At 45.8% G+C, this 15,911-nt stretch overlaps 1 protein-coding gene across 2 annotated transcripts in view; it reads left to right on the top strand.

The window, feature by feature from the left end:
• The window catches only part of hps1 (HPS1 biogenesis of lysosomal organelles complex 3 subunit 1), a 52,739-nt gene that overhangs the window by 16,036 nt on the left and 20,792 nt on the right, over nucleotides 1-15,911 (top strand). The window contains exons 4-9 of one of the 2 annotated variants that reach the window (XM_070876422.1): nucleotides 804-912; nucleotides 2,595-2,755; nucleotides 6,741-6,843; nucleotides 7,504-7,573; nucleotides 9,210-9,265; nucleotides 15,479-15,646. In XM_070876422.1, coding sequence (XP_070732523.1) covers nucleotides 804-912; nucleotides 2,595-2,755; nucleotides 6,741-6,843; nucleotides 7,504-7,573; nucleotides 9,210-9,265; nucleotides 15,479-15,646 — 667 coding nt within the window. The remainder of the gene's footprint in view (nucleotides 1-803; nucleotides 913-2,594; nucleotides 2,756-6,740; nucleotides 6,844-7,503; nucleotides 7,574-9,209; nucleotides 9,266-15,478; nucleotides 15,647-15,911) is intronic. The other variant, XM_070876423.1, reaches the window with a different exon arrangement.

Raw genomic sequence — 15,911 nt, 5'->3', positions numbered from 1 at the left:
TCCTCTCCCCAAATTCCTGTATCTACCTCTGCTTCAAATATTTATCCAATTTTCCATTAAAAGATGCAGTGGTCTCTGCCTCCAACACTGCTGTGGCAAAGTATTCCATGCCCCAGCAACCCTCTGCCTAAAGAAGTTTCTCCTAACCCTCTCCTTGCTTGGGCGATAATTTTAAATTGATGACCCCTCGTCAACCAGAAATAGTCTTTCTCTATTCATTCCACGAAAACTCTTAAACTTTAAAAATCTTTGTTAAATCTGCTCTTGGTGAAAATAGTTCTTTAAGAAAATGATGCCTGGAGCTGCATGACCAACGTTCCCTGTAGGCTGCTTGGGAGCGTAGAGGTCCAGGGATCCCGTGCAACCGGCTTTTCAATGAGAAAACTGCACATACGTGCATTTTGAATGGCTGTGCAGCCCCCCAAAAATTAGAGGTAACATTGATCATGACTGGATACTTCGCAGCCGTGTAATCTTCCAGAAGAGGTAAAAAAAAATCCAAGGCCAATAAGGGAAAAAATACTCTGTCACATTCCTCTCTGATCCCCCTTGGGTGAGAATGTATGCACTGTATAATGTGCTGAGTTCCTCAGTGTGTTGAGGATTGTACATGCTGAATTGGGTTTATACTCCAGTGGGAGTTAGCTGTTTCTGTCTTAACCAGTGAATAGCTGGCATCGTATGTCAATAGTAGTAGTCTTAATCCGCCTCGCTCGCTGAAACATTTGCTCGATTTCTTCACGGGGTTTGCTATACCCCCCTGCAAGTGTTCTCTCTTACCAAGGCCTTTTTCTGCTTCTCAGGTTGCGGCCCCAAGATACAGAGCAACGGCGCAAAAATTGGAAGATGCTACAAAACATGCTCATCACTTACAGCCACCTGAGGGAGGAAGACCAGAGTTTCCTTGTGGAGGTGATGCGACATTGCTGTCATCAGTGGCAGTCTGAAGGAGCTCCCCTGCTGGTTTAGTGGGGCAAGGCTTTTTTTTGCACTGGGGAAGGCGCGGGCACACAGGCCAGAGCTTTGATTCCCAGTCCGTGTTGAATCAGCTGACGTTGACCAGACCACTTGTGACTTAGGGAGGAGTAATCAGGCGTCCTGTGGGGAGGCCAGGGTCGAGCGTGGCTGCGATCCACATTTGCATAGCCTGCCGACACTGACTGAAATCCATTGAATAATAGCTGCTAGGGTGAGATCTTTATATTGTTGGGATGTGGGTGAAGCTGATTTATTGCCCATCCCCGGTTGCCCTGAGTAAGTGGTGGGCCTTTTCGTTGAACAGTTTCCTTGAACAACCAGTTCTTGTAGTAATGGTGTTCTCACAGTGGTGTCTCAACTTAATAGCGATCGATTGGTTTGCTGTAAAAGAAAGATTTGTATTTCTACAACGTCCCATAGCACTTTACAGCCAATGAAGCACCTTTTGAAATGCAGTCGCTTTTATAATGCATGAAATGGGGCAGCCTATTTGTGCAGAGCAAGATCCCACGAACAGTAATGTGCTAATCATAGAATGGTTACAGCACGGAAGAAGGCCATTCGGCCCGTTGAGCCCGTGACGAGACTGTTAGTCCCACTCCCCTGCCCTTTCCCTGCAGCCCTGCAATTTTTTTTCCTTCAGATACTTATCCAACCCACTTTTGAAAGATAAATTTGAGTCTGCCTCCAGCACCCTTCCAGATCTTAACCACTCGCTGCGTAAAAATGTTTTTTCTTACATCGCCTTTGGTTCTTTTGCCAATTGCCTTAAATCTGTGTCCTCTGGTTCTCGACCAATTGCCATTGGGAACAGTTTCTCGCTTTCTGCTCTGTCCAGACCTTAATGACTAGATTATCTTTTTTTTTGTGATATTGGTTGAGTGACAAATATTGGCCAGGACACCGTAGAGAACTCCCCAGCTCTTCTTCAAAATAATCTCAAGGGATCTTTTTACGTACACCTGGGAGGGCAGGTTTAACGTCTCATTCGAAGGACGGCATCTTCGATAGTGCAGCACACCCTTGGGGAGAGTAGAAATTATTCAGTGTCCCATTCCTAAATACTATCTAGTGATCCCTGTCACATTCCAATTTCCTATCCCTGCTGTGTGTACATTGGCGTGAGATCACAATCTGACTTGGCTATGATTTACTACCATTCTTCTCCTGCCACCCCACAATTCCTCGTGGACAAGAAAATGCTGCTGCTTCTTAGGCGGTCCCTCAAATCGAGGATGATTTGCTTCCACGCCAAAAAGGGATGTGTTCAATGAGTTTACAGGTGTTTCCAGGTCCCGACCTGCATATTGAAGGGTGGAAGATGCCTTTGCGTGGATTTTTTTTAACGTGTGGTGGCCGTTGCACCCCAGCCACCACACGGACTTGACAGAGCTCCAGTGGCAAGGGTTAACCAAGACAACTGGAGACCAGCTCTGCCAGAAGCTTATGATTCAGGCAAACACACAAAGAATGGACTTCTGGCTAAAGTGCTGGAAGTGCAGTTACCCATATACAGAGTGACAGCCTTGAGCGGTGAGGGATGATAATTGGAGGCAAAGGAGTGGAGAGTAAGAGGAGCTGTGTATGGAGACTGACTCGGGTATTTGTGTTGTCAGGCTGTGGAACGCCTGATCCACCCCCAATTGTGCGAGCAGTGCATCGAATTCCTGGACCGACAGGTGGTACAGCAGATAAACAGCAGCACGGAGCGGGCCAACGAGGAGGTGGTGCACACCTTTATCCTGGTACACACCAAGCTCCTGGCATTCTTTTCCAGGTGACACATTTTGTGACAAATGTACATTCTCTCTCATTTTAAAATAATGTTTTGTTTCCTCCGGTGGCTCAGCTGTTTATTGCACTAAGTAGCAGCAGCAAGAGTGTTCCCAGTTGTCTCTGCCATAAGAACACAAGAAATAAGAGCAGGAGTAGGCCCTTCGAGCCAGCTCTGCCATTCAGTAATATCAAAGCTGATCTACCTCAACTCCACCTTCCTGCACGATACCCATGTCCCTCGATTCCCTTAGTATCCAAAAATCTATTGATCTCTGTCTCGAATATACTCAATGACTGAGCATCTACAGTGCTCTGGGTAGAGAATTCTAAAGATTCACAGTCCTTTGAAGAAATTTCTCCTGATCTCAGTCCTAAATGGCCGACCCCTTATTCTGAGACTGTGACTCCTGGTTCTAGACTCCCCAGCCAGGGGAAAACTCCTCCCAGCATCTACCCTGTCAAGTCCTTTTAATAATTTTATATGTTTCAATAAGATCACCTCTCATTCTGCTAAACTCTAGGGAATATAGGCCTGGTCTCTTCGGTACAGACTCAGAATTGAACTTGACATTCTGGGCTACATGGCTTAATGCTTCATAAACTGGCAGAAACAAGTGGCCCTGTGCTGAGTTGACTGATTTCAGCCATGGTGCTGGCAGGAAGACTACCACTGGCTCAGCACCACTGGGTTAGATGCCCTAACTATAATCTTCCAAAATTTTCTAGATTCAGGAACCGTCTCTTTAGATTGGAAAAATGCACATGTCACTCCGCTTTTTAAGAATGGCGAGAGATGGAAACCAGGAATTATAGACCAGCTAGCCTAACATCTGTTTTCTGGAATTTGCTAGAGTCTATAATTAAGAATAGGGGTGACTTTGCAAATTGCCAGTTGATCAGAGAGAACCAGCATGGATTTGGGAAAGGTAGGTCATGCCTGACGAACCTGATTGCATTTTTTGAAGAGGTGACTAAAGTAGTGGACAGGGGAATGTCTGTGGATGTTATTTATATGGACTTCCAGAAGGCATTTGATAAAGTTTCACATAAGGGACTGTTATCGAAGGAGAAGCGCACGGAATTGAGTTCAAATTATTGACCTGGTTAGGAAATTGGTTGAGTGGCAGGAGACAGAGCGTAGGGATAATGGGCAGGTACTCTAATGGGCAGGATGTGATTAGTGGCGTCCCACAGGGATCTGTGTTGGGGCCTCAACTATTCACAATATTTATTAACGACTTAGATGATGGCATTAAAAAGTCATATATCCAAATTTGCCGATGACACAAAGATGGGTAGCATTGTAGCCAGTGTAGATGAAAGCTTAAAATTGCAAAGTGATATTGATAGATTAAGTGAATGGGCAAAACTGTGGCAAATGGATTTCAATGTTAACAAATCTGAGCTCATCCACTTTGAACCTAAAAACGATAGAACAGGGTACTTTCTAAATGATAAAAAGCTCAAAACAGTGGCTGTCCAAAGAGACTTGGGGATTCAGGTACATAGATCATTAACATGTCATGAACGGGTACAGAAAATAATCAAAAAGGCTAATGGAAATCGGCCCTTTCTATCTAGAGGACTAGATTATTAGGGGTTGGAAGTTAAGCTGCAGCTATACAAAACCCTGGTTAGACCACACCTGGAGTACTGTGAGCAGTTCTGGGCACACTACACCTTAAGAAGGATATATTGGGTTGGAGGGAGTGCAGCATAGGTTTACCTGTGATACCTGGACTTCTAGGGTTAAGTTACGAGGAGAGATTACACAAATTAGAGTTGTATTCCCTAGAATTTAGAAGGTTTGGGGTGATCTGATCAAAGTTTTCAGGATATTAAGGGGAACAGATAGAGAAACTATTTCCGCTGGTTGGGGGGGGTCTAGGACCAGGGGGGATAGTCTAAAATACTTAGAGCCAGACGTTTTCAGGAGTGAAATTAGGAACTACTTCTACACACACAGGGTGGTAGAGGTTTGGGACTCTCTTCTGCAAACGGCAATTGATGCTAATTTTAAGTCTGAGCTTGATAGATTTTTGTTAGCCAAAGGTATTAAGGGATATGGAGTTGGGTCGCAGATCAGCCATGATCTCATTGAATGGCGGAACAGGCTCGAGGGGCTGAATGGTGACCTGTTCCTATGTTCCTTTCTATGTTAGGAAGGGGATAATTGGTAAGGGTTCTTGTTCCTCATTGCCACCAGTGACTCCTGCTCGAAATACACATGTGTAGTCATCGGGTGAGACAATAGATTGGACTGTGCAATGATGCCCCTTCCCAAGCCTGACTCGCTCGAAGACTCTCCATCTGTATGCTTAATACATGATGGCCAGCCACTTGAGAGGTTCTGGTGATCACCTATAGAACTGTACCCCCAGTAAGTGTTCGTGCCTTGGGAAAAGACACTGGGTGGGGAGGAGAGGGAGAGAGAAAATATGGGGTAGATTATCAGAAGAGATCGGTGTATTCTGCGGATCTGCTGATGGCTTAGGAAGTATCTGCACTGTTTGCAGTACTTTACTTTTTTGAGATTGTACCCAGCAGATTGTATCTTAAAATATTCAGCTTGCCCTGTTTCTCCGTAATCTTCAGGTCTAAGCCAGACAGTATTGCCTTACACTTCAAAATAGAGTGAATTAGTCAGTTTGGCAGCCTGTGTTAAATGATTAACTGGGTGGGAAAGTAGGTATTGTAAAGGTGCTGACTCTTAATGACCTCCCCTTTTAGAGCCATCTTCTGAGGTTTACCAACATTTGAATAGACTTTGCGCCATCCCTTCAATTGTTTTGCTCTCCTCCTCCTCCTCCTCCTCCTCCTCCTCCTCCTCCTCTCCAGAAGATGCTGACTCTGCGGTGTGATTCCACAGACTCTGGTACCTCACCCGGTGCTCACTCTTCATCTGTGAGCCTAGATGACAAATCTTAACCCTGTCACTCCAATGCCCTCCACAGTCAAAGCCCAATTGCATCCTCCTCTGAGGTAAACAAGTGTTCAGATTCCAGCAGGGGATGCTGAACAGTGATCACTGCGAGTGCTGTTTTTTTTTTTGCCCCTCTCTTTTCTCTTTTCCCCCCTCTCCTCCACACATGGAGATTAAATATAGTGTTCTATCAGTTACCCTGCTGAGATAAGCTATGATTCTATAATCATAGAAATTTACGTCACTGAAGGAGGCCATTTGGCCCATCGTGTCCGTGCTGGTCGATAGAGCTATCCAGCCTAATCCCACTTTCCAGCTCTTGGTCTGTAGGTTATGGCACTTCAAGTGCATATCCAAGTACTTTTTCAATGTGACGAGGGTTTCTGCCTCTACCACCTTTTCAGGCAGTGAGTTCCAGATCCCCACCAACCTCTTAGTGAAAAATGTTTTCCCTCATCTTCCCTCTAATCCTTCTACAATGACTTTAAATTCATGCCCTCTGGTTGTTGACCGCTCTGCTAAGGGAAATAGATCCTTCCCATCTACTCTATCTAGGCCCCTCATAATTTTGTACTTCGATCAGCTCTCCCCTCCGCCTTCTCTGTTTCAAAAATAAACAAACCCAGCCTACCCAATCTTTCCTCATAGCTAAAATTCTCCCATCCAGGTAACATCCTCATTAATCTCCTCTGTACCCTCTCTAGTGCACTCACATTGTTCCTGTAATGTGGTGACCACAACTGCACACAGGACAGACTCAGAATTGAACTTGGGACATTCTGATCTACATGGCTTAATCTTTCATAGAATGGCTGAATCAGGTGGCCAATAAAACACACTATACATTGGAACTCCAGGTTTGAAAGTCATGGCAATCTGCATGTAGATGTGAATCAAACACTGCATGTTAGTTGCTTTTTGTATTTAAGAAAAGATCCTGCATTGACTGCATGATTTGTGATTCAAATTCAGAATGAATAGTTAACATTGTGACCTTATTACCCAAATGATTTGTTATCTTAAAACTCCAGCTTAATGTCTGTTCTATACTTTTGCCCCACAGTCGTAATGCCAGCTCGCTGAGACCGTCAGACTTGCTCTCGCTCATTCTGATTGCTCAGGATATGTACCCAAGCGATGGCAGCCTGGAAGCGTTGATTAGCAAGGTAGGGCTCGGCTCTGTTTCTGAGTCCGATAGTAGGGAAAGGGAGAAGGTAGAGCCAGAAAACTCAACAAATAGGTGGCAAACTGAATCTCTATTGTCTGTTCACGACAAATGCCTAACTCAGAGTGATGCTTAAATTCTAGGAGCCAATGGAGTCCCATATTTAAAGTTAGTTGCCAAATGTTTGTGGGAATGGGTGATACGGTGAGTTACATGATGCCCTTTTTAGCTGTGGAACGTTGAGTTCAAATTCAGTCCCGACGATGATGAAAGTTCCCGGGGGGGGGGGGGGGCAATATTTTTGATCCAACAATCCAGTTCTTGGTGGGGATAGGCTCACAACAGCACTGGTGATTTGGCAGTAAATTGGTCATCTCAGGCCAAAAGACCCCAGGGTGATTAGTGTGGGAATTGGTGCAGTGGGAGAGCCGGGGATGGGATGGGAACATGCTCTTCTGAGGTTGGGGCAGACCTGGGAGTGTTTGTTGCTGACTGGATTCCCGAATCAAAGGATACAGGGATAGGGCGGGAAAGTGGAGTTGAGGTCAAAGATGAGCCATGATCTTATTGAATGGCGGAGCAGGCTCGAGGGGCCGAATGGCTGTCTCATGCTCCTAATTCTTATGTTCTTGTGCTAGTCTGATGAATTGTTTGTTCATAGGATCTGGCGAATACCCCAGTAACTGAAGAGTTTTCCACCCCTGAGCTGTCGCCTGCTGCGCATGGAGGAGGTATGTATGGACCAGCTCAAGCAACAGATCTCCCCATCAGGACCCCTTCTCTGTCTACTGTGTTGCACACCTTATCAAGAGGGTGTCCCAGCACCCATCTTGCTTTTAAAAAAAAAATCATCAGGCTGCTACAAAGAACTAATGCAAAACATTGCTTCAAACTGTAACGTAACTCAGTCATTCCAACCAGCGTGATCCCAGGAAGAACCTGGTGTGTGCGAGACTAGCGGATTACAGCCAGGACAGCAGTCATGGCGTTACAGTAGGTCAGCTGCATTCCTCAATTAGAGAGGAGTAAAATCTGCCCGGGTTCCCGCTCCGGATCGGGAAAGTGCGTGTGTGGGGGGGTGGAGGATGCGATTGGATTTGGCTGTGGTGCATCTTATGGTGACTTAGGTGGCCGGTGGTCACTCTCTTACCCACCTGACGGACGGTCACTTGAGTCTCAGTGCCTGTGGGACTGTACCCCAACAGAGTTGACCCCCTTCATGAGTGAGCAGGAAGGAAAAATGGCACACGTGTGTCTGTGTCCCCCTCTTCTGCGTTGCACACCATGTCCAGTAATGAGGCTTAGCTGGTGCCTGCCGGCTCACCTCTGCCAATGTGGCTGTATAACTGGGATTTGGCAGTATAAAAGAGCTGGAGTGGCAAGCCTAGGACATTGTGGCCGCCCCCCCCCCCCCCCCCCCCCGGACCTGCAAAAGAAAAGCTCCACAGGACTGGCTATAAAAGGGCATACCACTTCAACCTCCAGGGCGAGCTGCTCCAAGAATGGGACGATTTTGAGATGGGCGACTGGGTGACGTCATCGAAACCCTGGTCGCCGTTTTTGGAGCGTGGGCAGGAACATCGGCAGGGCCCGGGTACAGAGAATGGGCAGGCCGGGGCGGATGAGCGGCGAGTGTTTGTGGCAAGATGCGGTGAATGTTTATGGCGGAGGAGTGGTGAGAAATCGTGACCGAGGTGCGACAGATGAGGGTATGGTACCCAGAAGAGCCGACGACCCAGGGGCAGCACTGGCCTGCCCACACTGCGATATGTGTGTGCACTAGGTCTGTGCAGCAGAGCAGGTCTCCAGTCATCCTGGTTAACCTTTGCCACTGGATAAAGGCCTAGCTCTGTCAAGCCTGTTGTGATGGCTGGTATGCAATGGTCAGCATACGTTAAAAAATTCACACATAGGCATCTTCCACCCCTTCATTTGGAGTTCAGGATTGGAACATCGGGTCTTTCATCGAAACACCCGTGAACTCGTGGAAGCATGTCATCCTCGTTCGAGGGACCGCCTGTGATGATGATAACTGGGTGCTGGTAATTATCCTAGTGACCCAGGGCAAGCATCTATATGGTATGTTTTTGTGGGCTAGTATCTGATTTGACATGGTGCAATATCCCGTAAATTATCAATCTTGTTTTGCGCCTGAGAACTGCAAATCCGCATGCAGTGAAGATGCTGCTTTCTGTGCGATAAATCGTTTATACCAAGTTTATATGCTGTAGATTTTGTTCTCTTAACTTTGTCTGCCCAGTGTTTTTTTTTATATTTAAATTCTCTTCCTCCTCCCCGAATCTGTGTATTCTCTGATTGTAATTGCCTAACTGTTCAGATTGGTGTGTTTTTTTTTTCTGCCTTCAGGCGGGTCAGTGGGGAGCAGTTTGCACGTGCCCCAGTTCACCGACTCCGTGCCCCAGGTAGGCAATAGTCATTTACTATTCACAACACCGATCTGCCGGTCTAGGTTTGAGCCCGTCAGATGTTTCTCTGGTAACGTTGTGGGGCTAGATTCTAACACCAGCTGTATTAAAAACAGCAACTTGTATTTATATAGCGCCTTTAACGTAGTAAAACATCCCAAGGCGCTTCACAGGAGTGTTATCAGATTTAAAAAATTGACACCAAGCTACATAAGTAGAAATTAGCGCAGGTGAGCAAAAGCTTGGTCAAAGGGGTAGGTTTTAAGCAGCGTCTTGAAGGAGGAAAGAGAGGTTTAGGCCGGAAGTTCCAGAGCTTGGAGCCCAGGCAACAGAAGGGATGGCCATTAATGGTTGAGCAATTATAATCAGGAACGCTCAAGAGGGCAGAATTAGAGGAGCGCAGACATGTTGTGGGGCTGGAGGAGATTCCAGAGGTCGGGACGGGAGAGGCCATGGAAGAATTTGAATACAAGGATGAGAATTTTGAAATCGAGGCGTTGCTTAACTGGAAGCCAATGTAGATCAATGAGCACAGGGGTGATGGATAAGCGGGATTTGGTGCGAGTTAGGACATGGAAGCAGCTGTGTTCCCATCAGTGGCCCCTTGGAGCCTGCAGATAGTGGTAACGGCTTTTTACAGGACTGGAGTGGTTAAACAGAGGTTAGAAATGATGCAGGGAGACAGCAACAACAACATGCATTTATATAGTGCCTTTGAAGGAGTGAAAGGTCCTAATGTGCTTCACAGGAGAGTTACAAAACAAAATTTGACATTGAGCCACATAAGGAGATATTAGAGCAGGTGTCCAAAAGCTTGGTGAAAGAGGGAGGTTTTGCTGAGCATCTTAAAGGAAGTGAGAGGCGGAGAGGTTTAGCAAGGGAATTCCAGAACTTGGGGCCCAGGCAGCTGAAGGCACGGCCGCCAAAGGTGGAGCGATTAAAATCGGGGATGCGCAAGAGGCCAGAATTGGAGGAATGCAGAGATCTTGGAGGTAACAAAAATGTTTCAAATTTGAGAAAGTGGGTAAGTTAGAAAAGATCTTAAAATCCAAAATTTGCATGTAGGTTAGTATGTTACCAGCACACACAAAATAGCTTATAGTAAAGGCAAAAGCTAGAATCCAGCTATAGTAAATCAGTATAGCCTGGGTGTTTTTAGCTTTTCTTTTCACCTTCCACTAAACCCATGTGTAAAAGAGTATAAGTATTAGAAGCAGGAATAGCCCATTCGGCCCCTCGAGCCTGCTCCGCCATTCAATAAGATCATGGCTGATCTTGTACCTCAACTCCTTAATATCCAAAAATCTTCCCGCCCCATCCCCATATCCCTTGATTATCCTAGAGTCCAAAAGTCTATCTATCTCAGCCTTGAATATACTCATCACTGAGCATACACAGCACTCTGGGGTACAGAATTCCAAAGATTCATAACCCTCCTGAGTGAAGACATTTCTCCTCCGCTTCCCCCAATGGCCTTTACTGGTAGAGGCCTGTTGTAGTACTAAGCATTGAGAAGAAATTTCCTGGTTTGATTGCTAATCTGACTGGGTTAGTAATGGAGGTTCTACAATAGTTCTTGGTGTGCTAACACTAGGGAACCAAAAACAATCGAGGTTCCAGCTGCTGATTGCTATCCAGTGACTCTGAATGTAAAATATGTTACATAGCAATGATCCAGGACATCAAGGTGTGGTTATCTGATGCTGCTAACACTTGTAAGCTGCAATTTCTGTCTCCAAATTCCGGTTTTTCTTCCTCTTTCCTTTGAGTGCCTCAGCTGTGGCTGTGGGTAGCACCCTTGCCTCTGAGTTGGAAAGCCCCACTCCAGAAACTTGGGCACAAGGATCGAGGCTGACACTCCCAGTGCAGTGCTGAGGGAGTGCTGCACTGTCAGAGGTGCAGTCTTTTGGAAATTATATTAAACCGAGGTCCCTTCTGCCCTCTTAGCTGGTCATAAAAGATCCCACAACAATATTTTGCAGAAGAGCAGGGGAGCTATTCCCAATGTCATGGGGCCAATATTTACTCCTCAATCAACATCACTAAAAAAAACAGATTATAGAAATTAGGTGCAGGAGCAGGCCATTCGGCCCTTCAAGCCTGCACCGCTATTCAATAAGATTAAGGCTGATCATTCAACTTCAGTACCCCTTTTCTGCTTTCTCTTGATACCCCTTGATCCCTTTGGCCGTAAGGGCCATGTCTAACTCCCTTTTGAATATATCCAACGAATTGGCCTCAACAACTTTCTGCGGTAGAGAATTCCACAGGTTAACCACTCTGAGTGAAGAAGTTTCTCCTCATCTTGGTCCTAAATGGCTTACCCCTTATTCTTAGACTGTGGCCCCTGGTTCTGGAACTCCCCAGCAATGGGAACATTCTTCTTGCCTGTAACCTGTCCAATCCTGTCAGAATTTTATGTTTCTATGAGATCCCCTCTCATTCTTCTAAACTCCAGTGGATACAAGCCCAGTTGATCCAGTCTCTCATGTCAGTCCTGCCATCCTGGGAATCAATCACTACTCCCTCAATAGCAAGAACGTCCTTCCTCAGATTAGGAGACCAAAACTGAACACAATATTCCAGGTGTGGCCTCACCAAGGCTCTATACAACTGCAGTAAGACCTCATTGCTCCTCTACTCAAATCCTCTAGCTATGAAGGCCAACCTGCCATTTGCCGCCTTCACTGCCTGCTGTACCTGCATGCCAAACTTCAATGACTGATGTACCATGGCACCCAGGTCTCGTTGCACCTCCCCTTTTCCTAATCTGTCACCATTCAGATAATATTCTCTCTTTGTTTTTGCCACCAAAGTGGATAATCTCACATTTATCCACATTATACTGCATCTGCCATGCATTTGCCCACTCACCTAACCTGTCCAAGTCACCCTGCAGTCTCTTGGCATCCTCCTCACAGCTCACACCACCACCCAGCTTAGTGTCATCTGCAAACTTGGAGATATTACATTCAATTTCTTCATCTAAATCATTGATGTATATTGTAAATAGCTGGGATCCCAGCACTGAACCTTGCGGCACCCCACTGGTCACTGCCTGCCATTTTGAAAAGGACCCGCTTATTCCGACACTCTGCTTCCTGTCTGCCAACCAGTTCTCTATTCACGTCAATACATTATCCCCAATACCATGTGATTTAATTTTGCACACTAATCGCTTGTGTGCGACCTTGTCAAAAGCCTTCTGAAAGTCCAAATACACCACATCCACTGGTTCTCCCTTGTCCACGCTACTAGTTACAGCCTCAAAAAATTCTAAAAGATTTGTCAAGCATGATTTCCCTTTCATAAATCCATGCTGACTTGTACCGATCCTGTCACTGCTTTCCAAATGCGCTGTTATTTCATCTTTAATAATTGATTCCAACAGTTTTCCCACCACTGATGTCAGGCTAACCGGTCTATAATTCCCCATTTTCTCTCTCTCTCCTTTTTTTTTAAAAAAGTGGTGTTACATTAGCTACCCTCCAGTCCATAGGAACTGATCCAGAGTCAATAGAATGTTGGAAAATGATCAACACTATTTCTAGGGTCACTTCCTTAAGTGCTCTGGGATGCAGCCCATCAGGCCCTGGGGATTTATTGGCCTTCAATCCCATCAATTTCCCTCACAAAATTTCCTGACTAATAAGGACTTTCTTCACTTCCTCCTTTTCACTCGACCCTCGAACCCCAAATATTTCTGGAAGGTTATTTGTGTCTTCCTTAGTGAAGACAGATCCAAGGTATTTGTTCATTTGGTCTGCCATTTCTTTGTTCCCATTATGAATTCACCTGATTTTGACTGCAAAGGACCTATGTTGGTCTTCACTAATCTCTTTCTCTTCACATATCTATAGAAGCTTTTGCAATCAGTTTTTATGTTCCCTGCAAGCTTACACTCCTACTCTATTTTCCCCCTCCTAATTAGACTTTTTGTCGTCCTCTGCTGAATTCTAAATTTTTCCCAGTCCTCAGGTTTGCTGCTTTTTCTGGCCAATTTATATGCCTCTTCCTTGGATTTATCACTATCCCCAATTTCCCTTGTTAGCCACGGTTGAGCTACCTTTGCCATTTTATTTTTACTCCAGACATGGATGTACAACTGTTGAAGTTCATCCATGTGATCTATAAATGTCTGCCATTGCCTATCCACTGTCAACCCTTTAAGTATTATTTGCCAGTCTATCCTAGCCAATTCATGTCTCATATCATCGAAGTTACCTTTCCTTAAGTTCAGGACCCTAATGTCTCAATTAACACTGTCACTCTCCATCTTAATAAAGAATTCTACCATATTATGGTCACTCTTCCCCAGGGGGCCTCGTACAAGAAGATTGCTAATTAGTATCCTCTCATTACACAAGATCCAGTCTAGGATGGCCAGCTCTCTAGTTGGTTCCTCGACATATTGGTCAAGAAAATCATCCCTAATATACTCCAGGAAATCTTCCTCCACCGCATTGCTACCAGCTTGGTTTGCCCAATCTCTATGTAGATTAAAGTCGCCCATGATAACTGCTGTACCTTTATTGCACCATCCCTAATTTCTTGTTTGATGCCAACCCCAACCTCTCTACTACTGTTTGGTGGTCTGTACACAACTCCCACTAGCATTTTCTGCCCTTTGGTATTCCGCAACTCTACCCATACAGATTCCACATCATCCAAGCTAATTTCCTTTCTTACTATTGCGTTAATTTCCTCTTTAACCAGCAACGCTACCCCACCTCATTTTCCTTTCTGTCTATCCTTCCTGAATGTTGAATAACCTTGGATGTTGAGTTCCCAACCTTGGTCACCCTGGAGCCATGTCTTCGTAATCCCAATTATATCATAATCGTTAATAGCTGCCTGCGCAGTTAATTCATCCACCTTATTACGAATACTCCTCGCATTGAGGCACAGAGCCTTCAGTCTTGTCTTTTTAACACTTTGTCCCTTTAGAATGTTGCTGTAATGTGGCCCTTTTTGATTTCTGCCTTGGGTTTCTCTGCCCTCCACTTTTACTAGTCTCCTTTCTATCTTTTGCTTCTTTTTACCCTATTTATTTCCCTCTGTCACCTTGCATAGGTTCCCATCCCCCTGCCATATTAGTTTAAACCCTCCCGAACAGCACTAGCAGACAATCCCCCTAGGACATTGGTTCTTGTCCTGCCCAGGTGCAGACCATCTGGTTTGTACTGGTCCCACCTCCCCCAGAACCGGTTCCAATGTCCCAGGAATTTGAATCCCTCCCTCTTGCGCCACGTATTCATCTTAGCTGTCCTGCTATTTCTACTCTGACTAGCATGTGGCACTGGTAGCCATCCTGAGAGTACTACCTTTTGAGGTCCTACATTTTAATTTAACTCCTAGCTCCCTAAATTCAGATTGTAGGACCTCATCCTGCTTTTGACCTATATTGTTGGCACCTATATGTACCACGCCAACTGGCTGTTCACCCTCCCCCTCCAGAATGCCCTGAAGCCGCTCCGAGACATCCTTGACCCTTGTACCAGGGAGGCAACATACCATCCTGGAGTCTCAGTTGCGACTGCAGAAACGCCTATCTATCTGCCTGACCATAGAATCCCCCATCACTATAGCTCTCCCACTCTTTTTCCTGCCCTCCTGTGCAGCAGAGCCACACATGGTGCCATGAACTTGGCTGCTGCTGCCTTCCCCTGGTGAGCCATCTCCCCCCAACAATATCCAAAGCGGTATATCTGTTTTGGAGGGAGATGACTGCAGGGGACTCCTGCTCTGCCTGATGGTCACCCATCACCTATCTGCCTTTGTAACCTTTACCTGTGGTGTGACCAACTCACTGAACGTGCTATTCACGACATTGCACATGCTCCAGAGTGAATCCATCTGCAGCTCCAGTGCCGTCATGCGGTCTAACAGGAACTGCAGCTGGATACACCTCCTGCACACATAGTCGTCAGGGACACTAGAAGTGTCCCTGATTTCCCACATGGCACAGGAGGAGCCTGGTCATTATCACATTGCTGTTTGTGGGAGCTTGCTGTGAGCAAATTGGCTACTGCGTTTCCTACATTACAACAGTGACTGCACTCCAAAAAGTACTTAATTGACTGTAGAGCGCTTTGGGATGTCCTGAGGGTGTGAAAGGCGCTGTGGAAATGCAAGGATTTCTTTTAGCTTATGTGTGTTTTGGGCTGACAGTGGCCTTCACAAGATAATGTCCTGTTTCCTGATGTCTAGGTCGCAGAAGACACCCTGCAGGCACTTGAATCGCTTCCTTCAGAGGATTGTGTCCCCAAAAGAGTGTTTCTGGATGCCAATTTAAAGGATAATTACTGCCCCATGATGCCTCACAACATGTACTGCATGTCCCTCTGGCCTGGGATTACTCTCCTGCTGCTTACAAAGGTGAGAATCGCACATCTGTAATATATTAAAGTTGGGCATTGCCACTGTGAAACCATCAATCCAGCTATATATTTCTCCCAGTTCCTGAAGCTGCAGATCCCCATTCTTGTACTTAAACCAGGGGGCCGAAATTGCCTGTTTTTTAAAGAGCCGTTACCACCTCAAAACGGTGCAGAAAGCACGCACCGCTTGGTCAGCATGGAGAGGCCGGCATTTTCTAAATGGCCCTCCTTTATTTTTGGAGCAGTGTGTGGAACTGCCCGCC

Source organism: Pristiophorus japonicus, chromosome 3 (genome assembly GCF_044704955.1).
Source record: "Pristiophorus japonicus isolate sPriJap1 chromosome 3, sPriJap1.hap1, whole genome shotgun sequence".
NCBI classification, from domain to species: Eukaryota; Metazoa; Chordata; class Chondrichthyes; family Pristiophoridae; genus Pristiophorus; species Pristiophorus japonicus.
This window is presented reverse-complemented; position numbering and strand designations above follow the sequence as displayed.